The sequence below is a fragment of the Xiphophorus couchianus genome, chromosome 12 (genome assembly GCF_001444195.1).
Source record: "Xiphophorus couchianus chromosome 12, X_couchianus-1.0, whole genome shotgun sequence".
NCBI lineage: Eukaryota > Metazoa > Chordata > Actinopteri > Cyprinodontiformes > Poeciliidae > Xiphophorus > Xiphophorus couchianus.
This window is the reverse complement of record NC_040239.1, coordinates 24,450,589-24,475,029: the sequence shown is the minus strand read 5'-3', so window position 1 is coordinate 24,475,029 and position 24,441 is coordinate 24,450,589. Positions and strand designations below refer to the sequence as shown.

At 40.7% G+C, this 24,441-nt stretch overlaps 1 protein-coding gene across 3 annotated transcripts; it reads left to right on the top strand.

Moving 5' to 3' along the window:
- The first annotated feature begins 12,964 nt into the window (after positions 1–12,964).
- Positions 12,965–23,606, top strand: angptl2b (angiopoietin-like 2b). Of its 3 annotated transcripts, none has more exons than XM_028034696.1 (5): positions 12,965–13,500; positions 19,183–20,099; positions 21,934–22,127; positions 22,913–23,183; positions 23,293–23,606. In XM_028034696.1, exons 2-5 carry the CDS (start codon positions 19,208–19,210, stop codon positions 23,490–23,492), a joined length of 1,557 nt encoding a protein of 518 aa, XP_027890497.1. In that variant the 5' UTR covers positions 12,965–13,500; positions 19,183–19,207; the 3' UTR covers positions 23,493–23,606. The 3 variants fall into 3 exon arrangements, with proteins under 3 accessions (XP_027890497.1, XP_027890498.1, XP_027890495.1); XM_028034697.1 differs by having other exon boundaries at positions 12,966–13,174; XM_028034694.1 differs by having other exon boundaries at positions 12,968–13,480.
- The last annotated feature ends 835 nt before the right edge of the window (positions 23,607–24,441 follow it).

Here is a 24,441-nt window from a genome sequence, read left to right as displayed (position 1 = left end):
GTTCAACAACCCTAAGCAGATCGACTGGAATAAAGCAGAGACAGAAACAAGGCTGAGGCGCTGCGCTCTAATGTTATCCATATACTTTAATAACACGAGCTCGCCGAATGTTAGTTTTGCTGTCGGTAATTTCTTGCACATGTACTTGTATTATACATGTTGAGAGTCAAGTGTTTACCGCTGCACTCACCGTCTGTTTGTGAGCTGGAAGTGTCTGATTTCACATGCTGTCAAGGCCACACAATGGCAACATCAGACCTGGTCTGCACGGTGGCAGAAACACACACTGATGGGGAGTTTTTATGAATTCCTGGGAATCAGGAACATCTTCCAGTTTGTTATAAAGCACACAACAAACTCCCGAAGGCGTACAAAGATTGTTTGTTAAAGGTAACTCCATTCATTTTGATGGATCCGACTGAGAAACTTAAGTTCCACAACTTTTGGCTGAAAAAGACTTCAGAGGTCATTGGCGGCGTCACTGATTACTGTAACATATTTAAGTCCTTTCCTGGATTGCCAAGATTTTAATATTTACAGCAGGGTCAATATTTATGACAGGGTCATACAAACAGACATGCTTTGCTGAAACCGATTGATGGAAAATGCCACACTTGACTGAGTTTGGTCACATAAAAGAGGGAAGGAATTCCCTCCGAGTTTCAAGTCAGTGGCGCTCTCCAGGAAAGTTGCTCATTAAAACTAAAGACGGATTAAATTGGGAACAAAAGACATAATTTATAAATCAGTTTTGAGCTGAGAGTTTAGACTTTTTGTCATTACACAAAACATTACACGGTGCCAATAATCAACTTTATTGGGAGAAAAGAAGAATCATACCATGCTGTTTAATAATAAACACAGTAAATGGGGTGTAATAATTTGAAGTCTGATTAAAGTGGCATTTTACTTTGTGGTGCTAAATGGAACATAAAACGATCCAATTGGAATGGCATACAAAGCTGCAAACAAGCATAAAATAAAATGATCTCATAACTCATTGGCTGGTTGAAGGTGAACTTAGACTATTTTTGCCAAATGTGAGAGGAGGAACCTGAAATGATAAGTCATCACATTTATCAACCCGACTGAACTCAACTTTCAACACAAAAAGTTCATTCGTAATAGAAATTAATTTCTACTGAACTCAAATGTGAAACAAGGACTTTGAAATGTTACTGGGCTTAATAGCCAAATTAAAAGGGAAAGATTTTTGTCCAAACACTGTTAAAAGAAAAATGTTTCAAATTCAATATTACTGGTAGTCAAAATCGTTAAGCTAGCTTCATGTTTTCTTCTACGTTTAGGGATGAAGTAACACACCTGAAATCACCAAACTTCTCTTTTTGCACGTTGTGTATTTTTTTAATCAGGTACAAACTTTGCTCATAAAACGATACTTGACTCTGAACTCAAATTATTAATAAAAAATACCACATTTCACATTTTCCTTAAGTAGGTCCCTGTGTGATGTCACATCAAAGAAGGGCGCTGAAAGTAATGATTTTTTTCAGTGCAGAATTTTACAAAATACAGTTGAAATGGTCTTAACTTCAATTTGACTTCATTTCAGTTTATTCAAATAGCACCAATTCACAACATGTCAACTTACAAGGGACTTTATCAAAACAGAGTCAATTAAATCCAACATGCAGACAGATGCAAAGACAGCAACAATGATTTCAAATTTTCCTAGTTGTCAAACAATGCGTCCAACTTCAGTTTATTGTTCAAACCAAGTTTTCTACCAAAGGAAACCAAGCAAACTGCATAAAGTCACTGACTTGCAACATTCACTTCTCCTGAAAGAGCGTGTAGCGAAAGCCGTCAGTCCCTTGCGTTGTGTCCTTGACTTTAGGGCAATCCCTCCTACTGAGCATCCACATAGCAACAGCGGGAAAAAAAAAATCTCTCCCTTAACAGGAAGAAACCTCCAGCAGAGGCTGGCTCAGTGTGAATGGGCATCTGTCAGGACGGACTGGGGGTTTTCAGAACACAAAAATGAAACCAAAGAACTGATTCAGGAGTAGCTTCTTTCTATACTAAAGGAAAGTAAAAAGAAAATGAACGGCAGCAGTGGCTCCGTTAGCGGCTTCATCTAGGAGAGAAACGCGGGTAAACAGATCACCGCTGAACTAATTTCCAAACCTATAATTCAGTAACCACCGTTTCTGCTTCAGGCAGTCTGTAACTCTAATAATCTTTGAGATGGACAATAACATGGGAGTAGAGATTGAAAAGAGTGGTGACGAAAATCACCATCTTCAAAACTTGATTATAAACGTATTTATAATCAAGTTTGATTCATCGCTGTTCAGTGTTCTGCTGCTTTTGCCGTGATTATGTGACATGCCAGTAGGGTTGCATAATATATCACAACTTCATCATTTGCCTAAAAACACTGTTTATTTATTTAGGGAAAGTCATTTTGATATCAGAACATGCACCATCATCGTCGAAGCTGATATGCTGCAATCCTACATGGCAGCCCAGCATTCATGCAGCTACGTTAAACACTCTACAAAAGTGCAAAGGACCAAATCTCAGGTCTGCGTTCGCCACGACACACCTGGCTCGTCATGCTAACCTTTCTTAGATCGTGTTACATGTGCTGTCAGAACTGACTCGAGTGGATCCTTTATCAATTTGTCTGTGTTCTTGGCAGTCCCAGAGGAAGATGTGGCATTTTAGCAAGTCACAGCAGGATATATAATTGGCACCTGAAAATAAAATCTGCCCTCTCCAATCCGCGCCTCTCCTCCTAAAATGCGTTTTCTATTTGGAAAACCTCATGATGTTCCTGACGTATGCCTCAGGGGGTTTTCTGCAGCAGTACAGAATCCAAAAAAAAAGGTATCCTGGAGAGTAAAATGAAATGAAAAATCAGCACAATTGTACTTAGAGTGAATGAATGATACTCATCTGCACTCCATTCTGCAGAGCAACACCATGACGTCTTTGAGTTATCGGTTGGACTGAATGCAGAAGTTGGTTTGTTGTTTGTTAAATCATGATTTAGTCATTTTGACAAATTTATTTCTTACTAGAAAAGAAAGTACAACATGTTCCAGATAATGCCCATCCTGTTGAGTCTTATGCTCATAAGAGGTATTGTGCTGTGTTGGTACCACTATCATGCTATTCTGGGTTGATAAAAAAAAAAAAAAAGACTGAAAAGCTCAATAATGTAATGCCTTGCTTTTGACTAAACAAAGATTTAACAAATAATTCAACATGTCATAGAAATTTTGTGATAAAGTACTTTGTGGTTATGGTGCAGTGCAAAATAATTTCAGCTTCTATTCAATACAGCAGATTTTTTTAAAATGAACTATAGTTTCCCTGTTTTTATTATTATTATTATTTTTGTGACATTTTTTTTTTGTTAGTTAAAAATTTTTTAAATATTAATCTCGTTTGGGGCCCTACAGAAGACCGCATATTTGTGCAAAGCTAATCAGTAATACACGGAAAATCAACCGGTGCTTACAGCAATAAGGATTTGTTTTCTCATTCGCACATGAAATGTGATGCTCACACACATTTGAACATAAAACAGTTGTTCAGCTTGTTGTCACAGTGAACACAGTTCTGTGTGAACATCAATTCTTACAGACTGTCGACTTATCCCCCCGGCTGCATTTTTACATGCAATCATTGGATAAAGTAAAAGGAGTAAGTGCTGTAATTTATCACATGTGAGGCCAGATTTGAATCACATAAATCATTTACACATAAAAATCCCAGAATCAAAAGAGACGACTTCTGAATCGAAATGAAATAAGCAGAATTACCAGGACTGTATAGCATTCACTTGACATGTGGGACATTTTAAATCCCAGTGCATTAGGTTACACATTACTAGATCTTTTCAGTCCTTCCTGTTTGGCACAGGCCTTCACTTGTCTGTCATGACTGCTACCTTGTGTACTAAATCACAGCACCTGGATAAACTTTCACCTTTGGGATTGTTTTCACTTGGACTCTTTTCAAATGATGCAAAGCAGGCCTGGGGGAGCATACAAGGAACCTTAAGTTGCCCCAAACAATGTTGAGTTCAATCTTATGTCATCATTAAATTCACGATGACATAATTTGGCTCTTGATGCTTGCAACAAAACAAGGCTCAAACAGAAAAACAAAACAAAAGTAGATTTAGAGATCTCTGAACTTTGACTCATAAAAGCTGACCAGATGGAGCAAAATGTCTCTCAAACTCCCTAATGCGTTTTGCAGCCAAGGCATTGTTAGGAGCACTGTTAAGTCACTGCATGAATTATAACGAGGGAATTGAAGACAAGGCCACACAGGCTGCTCGGGCCTCCAACGTCAGGCTAATGAAGTTTGATTGAAATCCCTTCCCTCTGAATTCTCACACGTTGCATATTTAACAGTCTCATTTGGTGGTTTCTGCAACCGTTGGAGTGAGCTTGACAAAATCCTGAGCCAGCCCCATTCTTTCCACTCAGATCATAAAACCGAAAATTTTCCTCCCAGCAGAACCCTCTTGTGTGTCTAGCCATCAGGCACAATGAATGCTGTACGGCGAGGACGTGGACAATTAAGTCTAAAGTCTTCCCAAGCCACAAATAAAAGTGTAAATATTTCCATTTCAGCCTCTCTTTTTTACAGTATCATTGTATTAATCATGACATGCCGCTAAAGAGACCTGCATCAGTAAAATCTTTGATTTTATGCGGTTGTCTTCCGAACCGAGTCAATAAGTCATGGTTATGCATTAATTCTGCATTGGGAGAATATTCTGGTAGATGACTAATCTACCAGTAAACCGTTGTTTTCATCCATCACTTATCTCTGTCGACGTAGCTTCTGTTATCGGTGATGCATATATTTTATTCTTCTGTCTGCCGTCTGCATACCTGTGGATTTCACCTTCATAGGTCTACATTGTTTCTACCGCAAAATAAAAAAATACTTGTAAAATGTTCCTATGACTTAACAGAACTCAATTACTTGCAACCATTCGTTAGGCATTGTTACGTTAGCATTACTAAAACTTAAGGGTAAAAAACATTGGCAGTGTGTGATGGAGCCATAAAACACAACACTTATTTTTATTCATCCCACACTAGCTGTTTCCAGCTGCGGATGACAAAACGGAAGGCATCATATCATGCAGAGAAGACTTTTTGGAGCTTTGTCTCATGCGATAACGTCATTCAGTCATCAAGCACACACACGGAGTGTTGCTTTACCGCATTCATGCATGTTGGAGAAATCCTGTAATCCCATGGCAACCATTAAGGGGTGCCTGCCCCAGAGAGCGCCACTCCCCCACATGACTCCACCAGACTAGTGGCAGCAGCAATTAGCAAACACCTGGTATAGCTGTGCGTCTCCTGAGCTCATCATATCAACTACTTCTCACTCCGAAGGACGGTTGTAAACAGCATTATGGAGAAGCATTATTGTGATGAAGTGCTGAAGGATATTAGGTTCTTAAACAGATGAAGCCCAATTTCAAGTATCACATACAGTTGTGATGCAATCAAATTTCTCCTAAGCTGTTTTTTTTTAAATTAAGTGGGTTTTTTTCGTTTTTTTTAAAGATTTTTTTTTTTGGCTCGACCAACAATAATTTTAGAGTAGATAGACAGGAAAGTGAGAGGGGGGGAAGACATGTCATCACAGGCCGGGACTTGAACCTATGATGTCTGTGTTGAGGACTAAGGCCTCCGTACGTGGGTTGTGCTTTACCCCACAGCACCCCATATTTATAGCATCTTCCTAACAATTGAAAGTAACATGGTTACTTGATTGTGCTATAAAATGATCCTATGTACCTGGAAAATACATAATACACCCCTACAATCCCTTTAAAACTCTGTGTGAGAGATCCGTCTTTGGTTTTACCCATTTCCAAGCACCACTACTTCTAAAGAGACTAGTTCAAGTCCAATTGATCTGTTCTGCTCTAGCTCACTTCAGCACAATCAATTTATTTTTAAAGGCAAGAACTGATGTGCGTAAAACTAAAGACCCTTGTGAGGTTACATTACATTCAACTTCCAGACAAAGACGATTCACGTGACATTTACCGCAATACAAATTTGGGTTGGCAATTTTTTGTTTGATCGTTGTTGATCATTGCGATTGCCCATTGCATCCCTGTTATGCAGCAGCAACAATCCAACAAGGTGTAGTGACAGGCGGTCTGGCTGCTTTAAATTTGTTCCAGCACTCCTTACTAAGGACTCCCACTTAGTAAAGGGCCTGGGTCAAGAGGCCAAAAGATCACATGCCAACGAGGGGGACGAATCTCTATCTACATGTTTCACATTTCTGTCTATTTAAACTCACGGAATCAGATGGTCAAGCATTCTGGTCGTGGTTTCTCCACAAGTCAACAATGAAACTCCGACTCAGAAATCTCTGTTTTAGTTGCACCATGAATCAATTTTGCTTGGTGCTAATCTTCACCCGCAGTCAGTTCAGACCAGTATCACTGATACCAGTGGCAGAGTTAGACTTAAAATGTTTTTCAGTCAACCAAGATTGTTTGTAATGAGAAATGAGAAACGAGACAAACTTCTCTCCAAAGATACAGAGATAAATAATTACCTGTTTTTATTTGCCTTTTATTAAAAGACAGCATGTCAAAAATCATTCACACCCGTCTGTGGATTCTGCAGAAAAATCTTCATTTTCATTACAAAAATCAAACCTTTTTTGCAAATGCTGACCAGGGTTTTGCAAGTTCCCTCTTGGGTTTTGATAATTTATCTGTGGCGATAATCTGAAAGGTCTCCACGTCATCACCCTAATCTTTAACTCCCTCCACAAATTCTGTATGTGATTTGAAACCCTGGAACTCTGTCTGCGCCACTCCAAAATCTTAATTATGCTTCCAGTCAGAAGAAGCGTGTCGGTAAAATTAGAGGTTACTTCAAACGTGCAGGGGTATAAATAATTGTGGGGCTTGAAATAAGTACTGTTATTTAATTGTTTGGTGATTTAAAGTGACTGTACACCTGAAGTGAGTGACTAATTAGTTTTTCCAACCACATATGATGAAAAGGAAAGTAATTAGTAGATCTTATTTCCAAAAGGACGCTCATGGATCGTTAAGTGCGTGCAGTGAGATGTCTCCTATGGGTCGGTTGAGGAGTCGCTTGCTGGCCTAGCATCGTAAGGGACAGTGACTTCACAAAGATCAACAAGCTGATAAAAGAAGACCGGCGTAAACTCTGGCGACTGTAGAATTGATTGTGCAAAGAAGAATGCTTTACAAAGTGAACTAAGAAGAAAAGAAAAAAAAATCAGAGCTTTCTATTCATGGCACTGCAGCTTAGCAATGGCACCTTTAGTCTGAGGCAGCCTGTGATCTTTTCTGCCCACAGCTATAACCACCTATAATGACTGTTTAAAGTAACTTGGATAATGAAAGCTACTACATCATCTAATTGTTGAACTGAAATGAACTGAATATTTACCAAGAGAACATAGAAAATACCTTTAGAACTTCATTATATCTATTTGAACTGTTGATCAGTGTGAACCAGAGACATTTGAAATATTGCCTGAAGTGATTTTTTGTGTTTGTGTGTGTGTGTGTGTGTGTGTGTGAGTGTGTGTTAATACACACCCTTTTACTGATCGGAAAGGGGAGGGGGCAGTTTAAAGCAATTAAATACAAGACAAATAGTGATTATTTTATTTTGAGCAAACAGAGTGAGACATTTGCTAACCTTTACTTCCTGGAGTTCCAGTGAGGATTTTTTCAGTACTAACCCTGTGCCTGTTTGAAAGGAAAACAAAGCACATGTTATGTAGTAGTCTGAACAGTGATACACTTAAGAAAACCAACATAAAACAGACAAACATTCAACCATTTCCTAGAAGAGTCATTTAGGTTACATAATGCTGTGATTCTGTTTATTTTCAGAGAACCAGTTGAGTCACAGACCTCTGCTAAGCACTGGAACCTTTCTTTTTCTCTCTCTCCATCCACTAATCTTACAGTTGATGAACTTTCAATAGGCATAATCGTTTTCTCTGCTTGACCTTCACAAACAGAAGAAGTCACAAGTAAAACATTTGAACATACCACAGAAAAAAAACAAAAACGTATATAAATCCGCCCAAAGTGTATCTGGAATTGAACTATTCCACTAAGTAGAAACACAAGAAGGGAGCTGGAAAAACTTTAAAGATTAGATCACTCTTCTTCATTTCTTTATAGTGGCTGTGTCCATGCCAGCAGCTTCCACTACTCCTCCCCACTTCCCTGACTGAAGATGGAGGAAATGGGACGAGGAGGAGAGAGAGGGAAGGAAGGAAACCAGGTTTTGCTCCACTGAGATGTGAAATGCCACATGCAGCATTATACAGCCTCCAGATTAGTGGACACTTCAGTTTATTGAGTGTGGAAACAAATGACCTTTGGAATTGTAAGGACGGGAGAACCTGGTGGAAATGAACTATGACACAGTGGAAATTTTCAATGTGCTCATAAGCATTAATATTCCAGATGTTGTAGAAAACGCAAGGCTTTGTTTTACACATCAAAAGCCAACGCAAATGTGTAGTGTGCTACAAACAACGAGTCCGGCGAGTGTCTGCATGTTAGCGTATGAGGTTGTTATGGCAACCTTTGTTATGTGCCATTCTGCGGCTGGCAGGGTTGATGCCGAAAACTACGCAGCGAGATTTGCCTAGGATCTGTGCAACAAGATGATGCAAAACCACATGCTGCACCCAATACAAAGAAAATGGGTGTGGAAGAAACCAGGAATGATGTGTGTTAAATCAAAGGATGTAAATTAAACCAAGATGACAAGCTGTGTTAAAAAAAAGTCAAAGGAAATGTAAGAGTTACTGCATTATTTAGATTTCTTTTACTGATCTTGTGAAACAACTACAGTTTTGTTGGACTTGGATTTCTCAAATGTCTGTCGCTTAAATCATTTGATGTTAGTCTCCAGTTGTTGTTTTTTTTCATGTAACATCAAAAGTCTGGTCTTCGTCACTATAAACTTTTTATTTCATGTTTGCACCTTTCATCCGCCTACAATTAACAGTTCTGGTGAGAAAAAAGAAATTTACAGACCCCCTTTTTTGGGGGGGGGGAGGAAATCTATCTCCGTCTCAAGAGATAGAATCTCTGATTCGATTGTGTGTGTTTGTGATATTCTCTAATGTAGCAAAACATTAATTTGTGAGACAAAATCAAAAGAAAAAGAGTGCAAACAAGGTCTTTTTTTTTATCTGGATGGAAATAATTTTCCATGTTTTCCCTGTTTTTTGGACTTAATCTTTTTCACGGTATCAAGTTTAAAGTCCAGATTCATGTCCAAAAAAAGTTTTTTTTTGATTTTTTAAAACAACTTATATTTTTTCTTAAAATATTCTTGGACATCAGGACAAACTATAATACTGCCATGCTATTTTTGAAATATTTGGAAATGTATTTTATATTAATTGCAGTGGGTTGAAAAGTCTTGCCTTTAGTACAACTTGTAGGACCACCGCTTCGTCTTGTATTTCACCCCATCTGAGAGTTTGTTATGCAAAGTCCTGGCAAAAGCAGTAAGCTTTCACAAGATAAAAAAAGCAAGAAAAAAAAGCATTACGACTCCAAGATGAGCACGCAGTTCACTAAATTTGACATGTATTATGAAAATGTTGCACGTCATGCGATGTGCTCATAATATTTTGTTATCTGCCTCTAAACTTAGCACTCTGCCAGGAAACCAATCAGGCCATTAACCAACATAGTAACCCATCTGTGAAAGTTTTTCAAGCTGAAGATGATTTCTCCAACCTTTCCCATATGTGCACAGGTTGACCACTGCTTTTCCTCTTGACATCTGTGAAATTCCATGTTCCTCTGTCTGCTGAGGATTAAGCACAAGTAACTGAACTAATCAGTGCAACAACAATGTGGTTTAAAATGAGGCTCAGTGCCTCATCCCCTAATCTGCTAACATATATGAATGCCTGAGCTTAAATCTTATTCTCTTTGATCAAAAAGCCACTTAGAGGATTAGTCTGTTCAATGAGCAACCGATCCTTCAGTTTTGGCTTTCGGTTTTAGATGTGAAATTCATTTGTCCAATTCTTGGCAAACCAAGGACTTTTATTCTGTAAAGCCGGCCGTAGCATCTCCCTCCATCCTCGGAGAAGGTGCTAAAACATTTCCATTCACTAAAAGCTGAAGTGAAAAAACCCCCCAAAAAAACAGCTGCTGTCCACTTTTAAATACTGAATAACAGATGATCTGTCCAAAGAAAAATATACATGGAAAATTAAATAATCACTTACGTAATACTGTATTCTCTGGATAACACTTATTTTTATGAGGTCATTTGTTAAAGACATTTTGTCCTTCTGGAGCTGCTGCTCTTCCGCATTGAAGGCGGTTAGTTAAGATGTCCAGGCATAGGATCAGGATGCCTTTAGGGTGCCTCTCTTTGTTGGCTCTTTGGGCGTGCCTCACTGGCTTAGAATATGCTGCAGCTACTACACACCGGCTTGGGAATGCCTTGGGATCCCTAAGAATGAGCTGGAGAATATTGTCGGGGACAGGGATGTCTGGATTTTCCTCTTACACATATTGCTCTTAAGACCCAAATTTGGTTAAAAGAAGCTTTTGACTTGCAACTATAGCAGGTAGTAATTCACCCACGTTTCAAAACGAGATGCCAAGGACGTAGCAGAAAGGTTCAAAATGTACTGTAATTTTGAAAACAGTTTTTAGTGCTGCGGTGAGAAATGCAAAATGGTATTTGATACTTTTATGACAAAGTGAATGTAAGTTTTGTTCAAAACAGGTTTTTGAAATATAAACAGAAGCCAATATAAACATGTAGCATAGAGAATTAGGGTTCATTCACACCAGCCTTGTTTAGTCCACTGTAATCAAACTCTAGTTTGTTTGCCTAGAAAGTCCAGTTGGTTTTGGGGAGGTGTGAGTGTCCAACTCTGATGTGGGAGTGAATTTTGTTTTACCTATAAACCTAGGTCTCTGTTTGCTTGAAGCGAACTCTGGTGCGGTTCGAATGCATGTGTGAATAGCAACCGCACTGGAGACCGCTCCAAAATCAGGAAGAGAATATAGCACAGGCCAATATGGGTGAATACAACCAAAACAAATACACGAGTGTAGAGCTAGTCTCATAGTCTTTTACCAAAAACAAAGTGCTAAATCTGTTGCCACTCCATTTTTGTTCACATTTTGTGAATAAGAAAGTAGTGCCTGGTGTCTCCTTCAGAGGCTTTTATGTCATTTCCTTCAGTAGTTCTTGGTGCAGCGCCACCACAGGCGAGGAATAAACAGGTTTTTCAGAGTTTGATTTGTTTGACACGGTGTAGTGGGAAAGCGGATTGCATCAGCTGAAAATGTAACAAATGTTGCAGTCTTGAATGATCAGTGCAAACATACAAGGAAAACTCTCATTTCTTTTTTGGAAAAAAATCAAATTTTCTTAAAAAATATGAAAGAATGCCCACCAGCTTTCTTTCATATTTTGCAAAATTGCTTTAAGGAATTCAGCTGCAAGACATCCGGTTTGCATTTGGGAGGGATTGTGCTAATTTATTCAACGAATAAGCAATATTTTTAGACAAACTAAGAGTAAAGCTGTCCGATATCAAACATCCAAGCAAAGCTGGTGTGGTGGCAGCTCTGCTAAATACTTCCTTTTTGTTTATTTTAAATGCAACCAAGTACTTAGTGCTTTAACTTTATAGTAGTAAGCCCAAAGAAATATAGGCATCTGTAACTTATTAACTGTTTATACCCAGTGAGGGAGAATCACATATCCTGTGACTTTTAAAGCTCACTCTGAAACATAATGGAACATTTATTTATCACCGAGCTACAATAAAACTGTGAAGTTAAGGTTCGCAAACTAAGTAATAAACTGAAACGTGACAAGACCCATCGAGGCGTGGCAGAGTTAAACTGATTTTTTTTTTATTCATTAGAGAAAAAAAAAAAACAGAGAGAGAGAGAAGCAGGAAAACAAACTACAAACATGTGACCAACACTGCCCATCTGGCGCTTCTCCAAGCTGAGCTGAAACAATTACATTTCAGTGAAGCTGTTAGAAATAATTAAAAACATATTTCTGAAGCTGCGACAATTCCTCTGTAATTTTGCTTTCTGAAGTATTCATGACTCACAAACACACACGCGCGCACACGAAAAGAACATGTGCTTGGCTAAAAAATAAAAAACCCAACAATAAAACAAAAGAAAATACATAACAATGAAAAAATAGATGATCCTGAGAGAAGCATGAAATGTACCGACATCATAGCTGACTGGGCAAAGAAAAAAAAAAAGAAAATCATATTAAAAACAGACAAAACAGGCACAATAGGCAACATAAAAAAAAGCCAAAGCATAGCGTGAGAAATTAGGATAACTCTGACATGACTGACAACACTCCACTGAAGTGTTTCATATCCTCAAATCCACCAAAGCACATGGACACGAGTGTGCTTTCAGAGTAATGATGTAATCACACCCTTGCAAGATTTGGTTCAGCATCGAGACACGCAGCCCGTTTCACACATCTCACCTCCAGGCTCTGAAAAAGCAGTCACAGAACCAGACCAGAGCTAAACACCTGGATCTGCTTCCAGCCTGTTCGTCCTCTTCTGCCGCGCTCACAGGACAGGTGGGCATTTGTGCCCAATGGGGATCAGATTAATGCAATGCCACATATGTCCTTAACCAGAGCAACCAATGCAAGCCTTGGCAGAAATAGTGGTGGTGATGAGCCGGTGGCAAGGAGGCAGGGGGCTTGAAATGTGAGCAGTGTGTCTGAATAACTTGCGTCGTGCATGCTTGTGGATCTCCTTTGTACCGTTGGGGAGGAGGGGTGGAGAAAGCCGGCTGTTGCTTTAAACAAGAATGTGTTCATTTTAAGGGAGAAGAAGGGAGAAGGAGGGGGGCTTTGCCCCGGTGAAAAAAAACAACAAAAAAAAACTGCTTGAGCATTTTTCATCATTTAAGCACACCAAGGAGGGGAAGAGTGAGAGAGGTGCGGTGGAGAGAGACAGCCTCTTAGAGCCGTGAGGCAGAAGTGATGGATTCAGCCTTCGGAAAAGTGACAGTCTTCTCCCAACCAGCCACGGGCAGTACACATCCTGCCCCGGACTCTCACCATTTGGCAGGAAAGTAAGCTCCAACATCCATCTAAAGGTACCCATTGTCTTTTTCTCAGAGTGCACACTTTTCAAGAGGATCTCTGAACTGTTTACTCAATGTTTGCCAAAGAGTGTCTGGGAGGTTGGGCAACTGCTGAGCAAGTGGCAGCCTTTTAATGACAAAGTTCTCCACTGTTGGAATGGACTGAGGTGATCATTTCAGAGAGACTGGACGAGGAGAGAGAAGATACATAAGTGAAACTTTCTGACTTGGGATGAATTCCTACCAAGGCAATCTCCGAAGAGCTCTGGCAGAAGGGCAAAGCCACTGAGAACCTCCTCAACACTGTGCAGTTGTCTTGTAAGCATTTATTAATCTTAGTAAGTTTGTGCATGCATCTTATTCTGTTGGTTAATTTTACAGAGAAAGTTGAAAGACAACTGACGGCAGTCGTGATCTGACAGAGAAAGTGATCATCTCCCCACAGCTGATGCCTTGTTAAAACCATGTGCCCTGATTGATCCCATTTTGCAAAGAACTCACACTTTGGCTCACACAGTCAATCTGAGTCACCACAGATTCACCAGAGGTAGCGTAGCATCTGTTATCTGACTCACCGCTTGGTGCCAGTAAATACTGAGGAACATAAAGGATGCTGGTGGAAAAAAAAAAGAAACGTGACTAACTGAGAACAGGTTTGACTTACATGGGCTTTCTGCAGGAGTGTATTATAATTATTTTTATTTGCAAATAAGCTTTTAAAAAAATAACATTAAGTGCAATGGCATTTTGTAGTGTCCAATTTTCTGGGAAACCTTGAGTGACATTTTGCTGTTTATTCTAATGAGAAGCGGAAAAAGATAACGTCTTATGGAAAGCATACCGCTTCAGGATGTTCCCCTTGAGCCAAGGGGATAGAGGAGCAGGCAGCTGAATCCCCTCTTTGTTCCTGTTGCCAGAGGAGTGTTTGGATAAAGGGGCTTTGAGGTACAATGGTGGAACTTATCGAAACTGTTCCCAAAGACCCTCTGCCTCCCTCTCTGTGATTAGACCTAAAGCACAGATGATTGCGTTCGGAGGGAAGACAGAAACCGAGGCCGTGCTGTCTTTTCGGGAACAAGTTGAGCAGGTGGTCTAGTTTAATCACCTCTCCCATTTCATGGCTTACATGCTTAAGGAATGAGTGATTACAATCAAAGCAAGGTAATAGCGTGGATTACGAAAGGCAAATTAAGGTTGACCATGATACAGAAAAGTTTGGGTAACATGCGGGAGACCGTTCTCTGCAGAGCTGGCACTGATCCCCACACGCTGCACAACGCCCCCATCCCCAAAAGTACAGTGTCCTGATCCTTTCAGCCACTGACAAATGAGGCGCTGTGTGGTCGTGTTGTGATCTCCCCTCGTGGATGATGATGCCATTATGAAGCATTCACATAGAAAGTAGGACATCGAGAACGAACTGGGTCAGTGGATTTATGTTCTAGGAATGGCACGGATTGGGGCGGCGGTAGTTCTCCGTGCTCAGGGTCTGTCTGCCATCGCCACTAGCTCTCCATATGAGCGTGGCAGCTCACTCTAATGAGGTGCTGAAGAATGTGAGGAATGCCATGTGCGGGCTGAAATGAGAGGGGCTGAGGTGAGAGATACGAGCCAGGGTGAGCATAGCTGCCCACCTTCTAATTAATATGTGCTGAGCATGACCATTCAGAGAAGCAGTGACCCACCCCTGCGCCAGCCCCCTCTAAAGTCCAGCACGAGGAGTGGTGTAAACACAGACTTTTCACCTGAGGACAGTTTAACCAAAACATTTTGGTCTGTAGCAAGACACTGCCAAGGTCGGTCTGCTAGTTGCTATTCACCGTGCGTCATTCCCTCGTCTTTATGCCGTGAGCAGATCAAGCCATGTCTGACGCTTTAGCAACAGTTAATTGCTGCAGTTACTGGCTGGTCAAATGCAACATGTTTTGGCAAACCGATTCTAGGACAATAAAAAGCAGGTTGTTAACAGCAAACAAGGAGGCAAAGGCTTTCTGTTGTTCCCTCTGGGAGGCTGCGGACAGGTTAATAACGGGTTGCCTCTGTCAGGACAGATGGGACTCTCCTCTTTCCTGGGAGTCGGGCACCCAACGAGTGTTGTGATTCCTTTTTTTTTTTTTTTTTCAAAAACACCCTTGCAGTTATGCTCATGCCACATGTACCTACAGACATGTGTTTCATTGCAAGCTGCAAACATTTCCCCTCCTCATCATCTTTGAAGTGTGGTGAAGCCCAGAGCAGGAGATTCCACATTAACAATGTATAAATCGGGACTCCTCCTCAGCAGGGAAAATTACATGGCTGTACACAGAGACTGGCTCATGTTCCAGGGGAGAAACCACAAGAGCCACTGGCCAAACACACTCATCAACACATTACAAGGAACAAGCTCTGAGATGCTCTGTTATCCTGGTGCAGGGTGATTTGTAAGCTATTGTTACTGTTTTTGTTAGAAAATCCTCTATGACACGTGATTTGAGGGAGAACTACAGCTATAACTGTGGCTACCATCGCTTTGCCAATCAGCACTTGCAAGAGTGATGTCACCGAGTGCCGGCTTTGTCAGCAGTTAAGGAATTCTGACATATTTAATACTGTGGTGCCAAAAAGATTGCCTAATGCGAAATTCGAAGAAGATGTGACCTTTTTAAAATGTTGTTTCCCTTTTTATTTATTCATGAACGTTACATCACATTTGCAGAGTCTGAGTCTAAAGACTCTTAGAGTACATAGACTCTAATAGTCAAGCAGTAATGACAAGCAGTAATTCGTCCCATGCTAAGATCTTCTAAAAAACGCTTAACAATGATTTAAAGAAAAATAATAAGAAGATTCTACATTACAAACCCAGAAGGTTTTCATTAACTGGATTACAACATGCATTTACTTCATCATGTGTAAGGGAATTAGGAACACTGCACTTAAATGAAGTCAGCCCTGTGTCTGAAACAGTAGCTTTTCCAATTTATGTTCTTCATTAGACAGTGCCTCATGGCTCAATTTTTGGCCCCATCCTGTTTAGATTACATTTTCTACTGCTGGAATCAATAATCAGAAAACGTGATATATTCTTACATTAATTTTCTAATGTATTACAGACATATCCCCATATGGAAGTTGGTAGTTCTGCATTATTTCAATCACTACAAACTTCCCTAGAGGCATATAAAACTTCAACAAAAGCAATGCAAGTTTCTGTATTTGAGAATTCAATGGATTTGGATTGGCATAGCGCTCCCACGGACCCTCTAGTTGTTTAGCCTTTCAACAGCCACACACTTTGGTTTACTTTTTAAAACATACTTTGAACTTAATAATAAAATTTCCTTCGCTGCTAAGATGGCCTTACCCACCGCAACCAGACTGTGAGAGCATGATACCCCACTTTGTTTCATCCCACAGGGATGCAATTCTCTGCATTTTGGGTTGACTCACTCTGTACTTCAAGTACAAGTTCTTTGAAATTGAACTACTTGTCTTATAATCAGTGTTAGACAACATAATGTTATTTTGGTGTTAGACTGCTTGAACTGGCTTCTGATCTATTTTAAAATCAGTTTTAAAATTAGCATTTTATGTCCAGGGAACAGAGTTTGAGGCCCAGGTTAAAACCAAATTGAGCAGAGAATCTGGAATAATCCACCAACTCGAGTGAGATCTGTTTATTCAAGCATTTTGTTCTGATTGAATAGGATATACTGTCTTTGAGTATTCCATTTTAAATTATTGCCACTGGTTTCAATTACTACATTGTTTTACTGTAGCAGATTTGAATGAAACAAAGTAAAGGATGTTTTACACACTTAAATAAATCAAACACGAAGCGTTGATTTCGCCGAGGATCATGTTTTTGAGAAGTGCTGCATTTCTCCTCTCTATGTCTCCACTCTAATGTGCTGGCTTCATGCCCGCACATTACATAACAAGGCTAAAACATTTTTGACTTTGCTGCCCTTTTCTGTGCTCAAATCTCTGAGAAGGATAATCTGTGCAGAAGGTGCGAGAATCCTTCTGCAGTGACTATCGGACAATTTATAAGACTTTATGATTAAACAATTACACTCCGGAGGTGGAAGGCTCAGAAAAGCACCATATTCTGACTAGCAGCAGCTTTCGCTCAGTTTCCCCTCATAAGTTCAGTGACTCATTATGCTTACACAGCAGCTACAGTGGTCTGCGGCCTTTTTTTTTGTGTGTCTGTCAAGACTACATCATATTCAAAACCTGCAATTACTGGTTTTAATAAAAAGAATAATCGCTCATTTGTTTGAGGCCAAACAAATGAGCAATGTATTTTTTTTTTCACTCCTCTGCAATCCTGAACAAAAGTTGTGGGTTGTGTCAGAAAGGTCTGCTAACAAGGAAAACATGTTTTAAACAAAAAAAAAAAAGACTAACAGTAAAAGAACAATACCAAAAATTGAATCAGTGATTTAGTCCAATAGGAACTACATTATACAACAATCCTTTCAAGATGATGTTACATAATTGAAATCGTCTTTCCGTGCTAGCATGTCATGAAAGAGGCTACAGACCTGACTGATGCAACCCAATCAGAATTTAAAATAGCCACTTGAGTTGCATCATCCGCAGTGGCTCAGCTTTTCCATCTCCAGGCCCCGCGAACAAAACAAGTGTGTTTGTGTGTAAAGACAGACTGTGGTAGTTACCTAAAGAGAACCAGAGCCAGAACAAAGCAAAGCACTCGCCTCGCAACAATCTATCTGATTAAAAGAAAGCGGGCACATTGTTACGTAGAATAAATATTGTCCTTGGTTTTCAGACAGCAGGTGTTGCTTTTGATTGCAGAGATCATATTCAAACATGTCAGGCTGGAAGGTAAATATTTTCAATGAATTAGGTTTTCCTTGTGTACCACAGAGGACAGAGCAGACACCATGAAATTTCTGCATTGTACATCATCTACGTCCCGCGTGATTATTATGACATGGAAAGTCAAAGCAGCCACTGTTGCGCTCGGCGGCACATGTGAACAATTTCCCCTCAGATTATTTGCTTTTTTGGTTGCACCAAATCTTTTTAGTGCTGAAACCTGTTGGTGTTTAGATGTTAATGCACAGTGCTTCTGTGTTTGGATGTTCATCACAATTTACAAGTCAGTGTACCCCGACAGAAAGCAAGCAACATCTGCTTTCAATGAGCAGAGGAGTGAATGCACTCACTCGTCTAATGTCAAACAGGTTTGGTCGTACATGAAAAAGTACCATTGCTTCATGATATGACAGTATTCAAACTAAAATGTAAAACGTATCGACATGATGTAACTAACCTTAGCCCTTTTTGATGGAAAACAGAAAACCAAGAATCATTCCTACTGCAACAACATAACGTATTGATTATTTCTGCTAATGTTATAACAATAGTTTATTTTGATTTTGATTCTGCATTGTAGTTTTTGACAAGAATATATCACCTGCTAAATTTATTTGTAGTCTTAAAAAAGATGAATTATTTTGCCTTCTCACCATTCTGCTCTTCCTAGTATTACAAGCCGGTTGATTAGTCAGGCTGTCTCCTCCGGTAGCTAGCCTGGGATTGGAGCTGCTCTGTTAGTTTCAAGTCTGTTTGTGAGTTTCATGACCTGAAAACTTTTCCAAAAGCCAAAGTTGTACTTTAAGGAGCAAAGGAAAAGTGTAGCAGACTTTTGTAAACTAGCTGAGTAGCAGGGGCCCATAGAGCTACGGCCTAGAGCACTGCCTCACTCTATAGCCACAGAAGGTTCCATACACTCCGACACTGCATCTATTATGTCATTGAAAAGACCTTTAAACCACAGAAATGGTACGATGGAAAAGTGTTGTGCTTTTGAAGCATAACTTTTTAAAACCTCGATACTGACAACTATCCAATGGCTAATGTCAAAGTGATAATTTTTCAAAATCCTGACAGTTTCGCGGCATGAGCAAAAGTTGTGAATGCCTCATATAGTGGCTCAACAAGGACAATTTCAGACAAATATTTGTAATCACAATTTGATCTGTGTTCTTATTAATTGTCTACAGGTTTTGGTGAGTTGGACAATAACACATGGAGCCCCCTTCAATGGTCCTGCTGGGGGTCATTCTGGTTTACGGACTAAGTTGGGGCGTCCAGCAGACACAGGCAAGTCTGTCGGACAATAGCCAAGACAAGCATAAGACCCAGGAATTTGGGAGCAGTGAGGATGATTTGGAAGGAGAGTTTTTGTATGCCGGCAGGAGCAAACGTGCTCCAGCTGAACAGCCACAGGACAAGTGTTCCTATACTTTTATCGTGCCTCAGCAAAAGGTGACCGGAGCCATCTGCGTGAACTCCAAGGAACCCGAGGCCATGTTGGAGAATCGGGTCCACAAGCAAGAGTTAGAGCTGCTGAACGTGGAGCTCCAGAAACAGAAAAGGCAGATCGAAACCCTACAGCAGCTGGTGGAGGTGGACGGAGGTATCGTCAACGAGGTCAAGCTTCTAAGAAAGGAAAGTAGAAATATGAACTCCAGAGTGACTCAGCTGTACATGCAGCTCCTCCATGAGATCATCAGGAAGAGAGACAATGCTCTGGAATTAGCCCAAATGGAGAACCGGATCCTGAACCAAACCTCAGAGATGCAGCAGCTCACCAGTCGATACAAAGATCTCGAGCACAAGTACCACCACTTGGCTTCCCTTGCCACAAACCAGTCAGCTATAATTGCCATGCTGGAGGAGCAGTGCCAGAGCCGACACCCTCCCCGTTACATTCCTGCCTCGCAGCCACGACCTCAACCTCCTCCACCACCATCTCCACCTCTCAACAAGCCTTACCAGCCACCTTACCAGCCACCTCTCCTTCCACGCATAAACAATCCAATCAGCAATGAGATCCAGAGCGACCAAAAGTCTCTTCCGCCCCTTCCTACAATGCCCGTTGGTACACACAGCCCATCTACCACTGACAAACCATCTGGTGAGTAGCTTAAACTCCTATTGCGACCATTTATTTCAGAAGCTCTCTTACAGTTTGTATCCTGAGCACTGGATCAAAACAAGAACCTCTTGTGTCTGAGTTGCCTAATCACTATTCATGAGACAACAGTTTTTTCCCGTTCTTCCAGAAAGAGTGATTTAGAAAGATCTCATGCATTCCCCAGTGCAAAGGACTGGTTGTCAGAACAGAAAAGCTATTGTCAGTTGTCTTTTTCAGATGTATATCTATTAATGGCCATCATTAAATCCACAAAAAAACAAAGTATACTAGCAGGGTACATATGTGTACCAACATGAATCACTGGCCCAAGGTCAAATGGTTTTTAAAAACACATGTTAGTAGATTTTAAAACTGATGTGAAGGGTGTTTTGCATGGCCTATTACTTTCTCTTTGAGTTATAAATCTACACTTTGTTGGAAAAATGGGGAAAAATTGCACACACAATTTCCTTAATGACTAGTGGGTGATTTTAACCTTTGACAGTTTACTCTAATGCTTACCATGAGACTGGCAACCTTTGAATTGACTGTTTGAAAGTAGACGAGTCATTTCTTGCCCAGATCCATGGTGCTAAGACAAGAAAAACCTTCGCAAACCCTTTACACAGACAGACAGCTGCATACCGAGCAGGAATACACAATATAGTGCAGAAGAGACAGACGGACAGAAACGGGAACAGAGCAGAAAGATGAGAAAACCAGAGGGGGTGAGGTAGGTACAGAGATACAGGGAGTAAGTGATGTCATTTGTTCCACCAGGCAAGAATCAGTCATATGTTCCACCGAAGGAGCAGACTTTATCAGGCAGAACAGAGCAGGCCAGGACAGGGCAACTCTCTGGCTTGCATCTGCTCAACAGAGACATTCCTGAGAATAGATGGGTGGCTGAGCACAGGCCAAGAAGAAGATTATCATCCAGCCTCACTTTATAGACCAAAAACAATCTTTAAGGCAATCATAGGCAATAAGAGGGTTCCCCCCAGCCCTCCACTTTTAAACTCCATCTCGTTTCATTCTCGCCAAACGCTTTGCTGCAACCTTCCCAGCCCCTTTTCCCTCTTTGTGTGACCCCAGTAAGTCCATTTCTAATTCCTTTAACTGTATTTAAACTCTCGGTATTCTGTGCCAGTTGGCATCGCACGCCAGTGTTACATCAGGAAAACGTAAACACTTTCAAAACAAATTGTTGCCAGGGAGCCAGTCGGCGTCAGGGGGTTTTCTACATCTCCCATTAGATGTGAATAAAAATTACACTGGCACACACACAGTAAAGCAATAAATCCTCATCATTCCAACTAAACATATAATAGTTCCCATAACCTATTGTCTTCAACCTTAGTAAGCCTTTTGGCAAATAAACAGAGCATGAAATAGAGATTTGTCAATCTGATGTCATTCCCAGTGGATAATTTTACACCACAAAAATGTGCAATTACACTGAAGATAACAATAATAAAAAAACACAATAGGTGAAAATAAGTCAAATAATGCTCGACTGTCAATCTCCATGAAATACACGATGGAAACTTGCTGCTATCGTTTCATCATTCATTCAGTAGTCAGGATTCCCTTTGCCCTTTTGCCAGTGTTTCTTTTGGCTGTGCAGCCCAGCAGTCATTTCCCTCACGAGAAAAGCAGCCAAAGTCAATTTTACCTCTTCTAACAAGAACTTTTGTTGCAAAAAAAACAAAAAAACAGCAATGCCTCCTTGTGTCACTGTAACTTTCTTCCTTTTCTAATATGTCGACATATACTGCTGCAAGTGATGGAGTTTGACACGGTGCTGATGTTTTCTTCAACTCTACCCGATAAGGTCCATTCAGAGATTGCCTGCAGGCGCTCGAAGACGGCCACACTTCCAGCGGCATGTACCTGGTGAAGCCAGAAAACGCCAACCGCCTCATGCAGGTGTGGTGTGATCAGAGACAGGACCCGGGCGGCTGGACGGTCATCCAGAGAAGGCTGGACGGCTCCGTCAACTTTTTCAGGAACTGGGAGACGTACAAGGTGCGACAACTTCACACCAAGTCAAGGCGCTCATAGTTTGAAAGGAGAATGGAGGCTTATGAAAGGTGTTTCCGCACCACTCAGATGGTGAAAAGTTCAACTAATGAATTGATTATTGTTAAGCTTTAAAAGCATCTATTGCCATTAGATCCTTGGGAGCAAGTGACTCTAATTTCCTTGCATTCACTTTCCTTTAGGACTTCTTTTTATTCCAAGACTAACAATTTACAAGAGTGAATTCAAAATTATATCTTTGTTCGAGGCAGCAACAAGCGTATTTCCATAACTTTTGAAAAGACTCTTAAGTGCTATCCTGACTGTGGTACATTTCTTCATGAAGAGGAATCCCTCCCTGGTTCAAGGCACTCCAAGCCAACTTACAGTGTGAAGGCAGCCAGATCAAAGAAGTTAGAAACTGTTCAGATTGTTGAGTTTCTCACTGACTGTAGTGACTCCTGCTGAGCTGCAATAACAACAACAACAAAAATCAAACAACGGAAACATGGCTAGCTGATACCAGCTATAAACCTGACCCGAAGGCTCCGTTTATGATCATGTTCCCTGACAACAAACAATAGAGCCGAAAACCAAGGTCGCCCCGAAAAGCCTGTGAATCAATCAGTCAAGTTTATTTATATAGCACGTTTCAGCAACACGGAGTACGCGGCGATCCTGTGGGCATCCCCGCAGACATCCAAACAAGCAGTGCATAGCTCAACCCAAACGATGCAGTGAGTGTTTCCCAATCGTTCTGATTATGTTTTTCTTATCGCCTTGCTCCACAGCAAGGATTTGGCAACATAGACGGCGAGTACTGGCTCGGTCTGGAAAACATCTACTGGCTGACGAACCAGGGAACCTACAAGCTGCTCATCACGCTGGAGGACTGGTCTGGGAGGAAAGTGTTTGCAGAGTACGCCAGCTTCAGAGTGGAGCCGGAAGCTGACTTCTACAGGCTCAGAGTGGGCCGGTATCATGGAAACGCCGGTGACTCCCTCACCTGGCACAACGGCAAACAGTTCACAACGCTGGACAGAGACCACGACGTGTACACAGGTAAAAAGTTTGGCTTTTTAAAAGATTGCAGAGGATCATTTGTCACTATCGGAAGGAAATTATTCTAATTGTTTGTTGGGTTTTTTTTGCTATTTTCTAACCTTTTCAGGAAATTGTGCTCACTATCAGAAGGGAGGGTGGTGGTACAACTCTTGCGCACATTCAAATCTGAACGGTGTTTGGTACAGAGGAGGACACTACCGCAGCCGCTACCAAGATGGAGTCTACTGGGCAGAGTTCAGGGGAGGAGCCTACTCACTAAAGAAAGTAGTCATGATGATCCGTCCGAACCCGAACACCTTCCATTAGGGACACACCTGGAACGGTGTTTTCCATCACACAGAACTCCTCGGCATCATTTCCACCAGACCAAGTCAGACCACAAAAAAAAACAAAAAAACATGATCCTGAAAGTGCAATATTGAAATATCAGGGTGATGCTGGTCTCCCCACCAAATTAATAATATTTTAATAATATTTTTTTTAGCTGTTTATTTTTTCTCTGTTTTGTTTTTCTCTTTCTGTGTCTCTTTTCACTACAGGATATTTAAAGAGTGCGTATTGCTCAAGAGTGATTTTAACTCCACTTTGTCATACAGGGGGTGTCAGTAATTGTGCTTTTATTCGGTCTGAGTAGCTTTGTATTCTAAACCCTGCATTAATATCTATCTTACCAAGCGAAGGAGGTCGACACAGGAAATGTATCCAGTGATTGTTCTTTAATTTCATGCTAATTATGTATTTTATTTCAAACTGTGTAGTTTCCAGTAACACTAAAACAATTAATTTGCAACAAAGACTCTTATGTTGTGGCACATACTTTACAGCAGAGGTGGGGACTCGAGTCACATGACTTGGACTCGAGTCAGACTCGAGTCGTTAAAATCACGACTTGAGACTTGACTTGAAAAAATGCTCAAAGACTCGGACTTGACTTTGACTTTCATGCCATTGACTTGGGACTTGACTCGACTTGAAGTTGTTTACTTGAAAAGACTTGATATTTTTTACTCAAAGTCTTAAAATTTAAAACACATTATTTATAAAGTGGCGTCATTAATTAATGTCCCTCATTCCGTATCAATATGCGCAGACCGTCACTATGGTTTTCCTCTCTTCTTATGTATGTGTGTGTACGTAGCTGCAGCACAACCAATCAAATTAACAGGATTTGGACGTTTAAAAAAACGCGGCAAAGCTGCAGAGCTCAGGGAACGAAATACGAAATAACCGCTCGAATATGCTTCCGCGAGTAATT

Coding starts and splice junctions, on each gene's coding strand:
- angptl2b (XM_028034696.1), top strand. CDS start 19,208: ATGGAGCCCCCTTCAATGGTCCTGCTGGGGGTCATTCTGGTTTACGGA. Junction 22,128..22,912: donor GGAACTGGGAGACGTACAAG/GTGCGACAACTT, acceptor CTTGCTCCACAG/CAAGGATTTGGCAACATAGA. Junction 23,184..23,292: donor AGACCACGACGTGTACACAG/GTAAAAAGTTTG, acceptor TAACCTTTTCAG/GAAATTGTGCTCACTATCAG.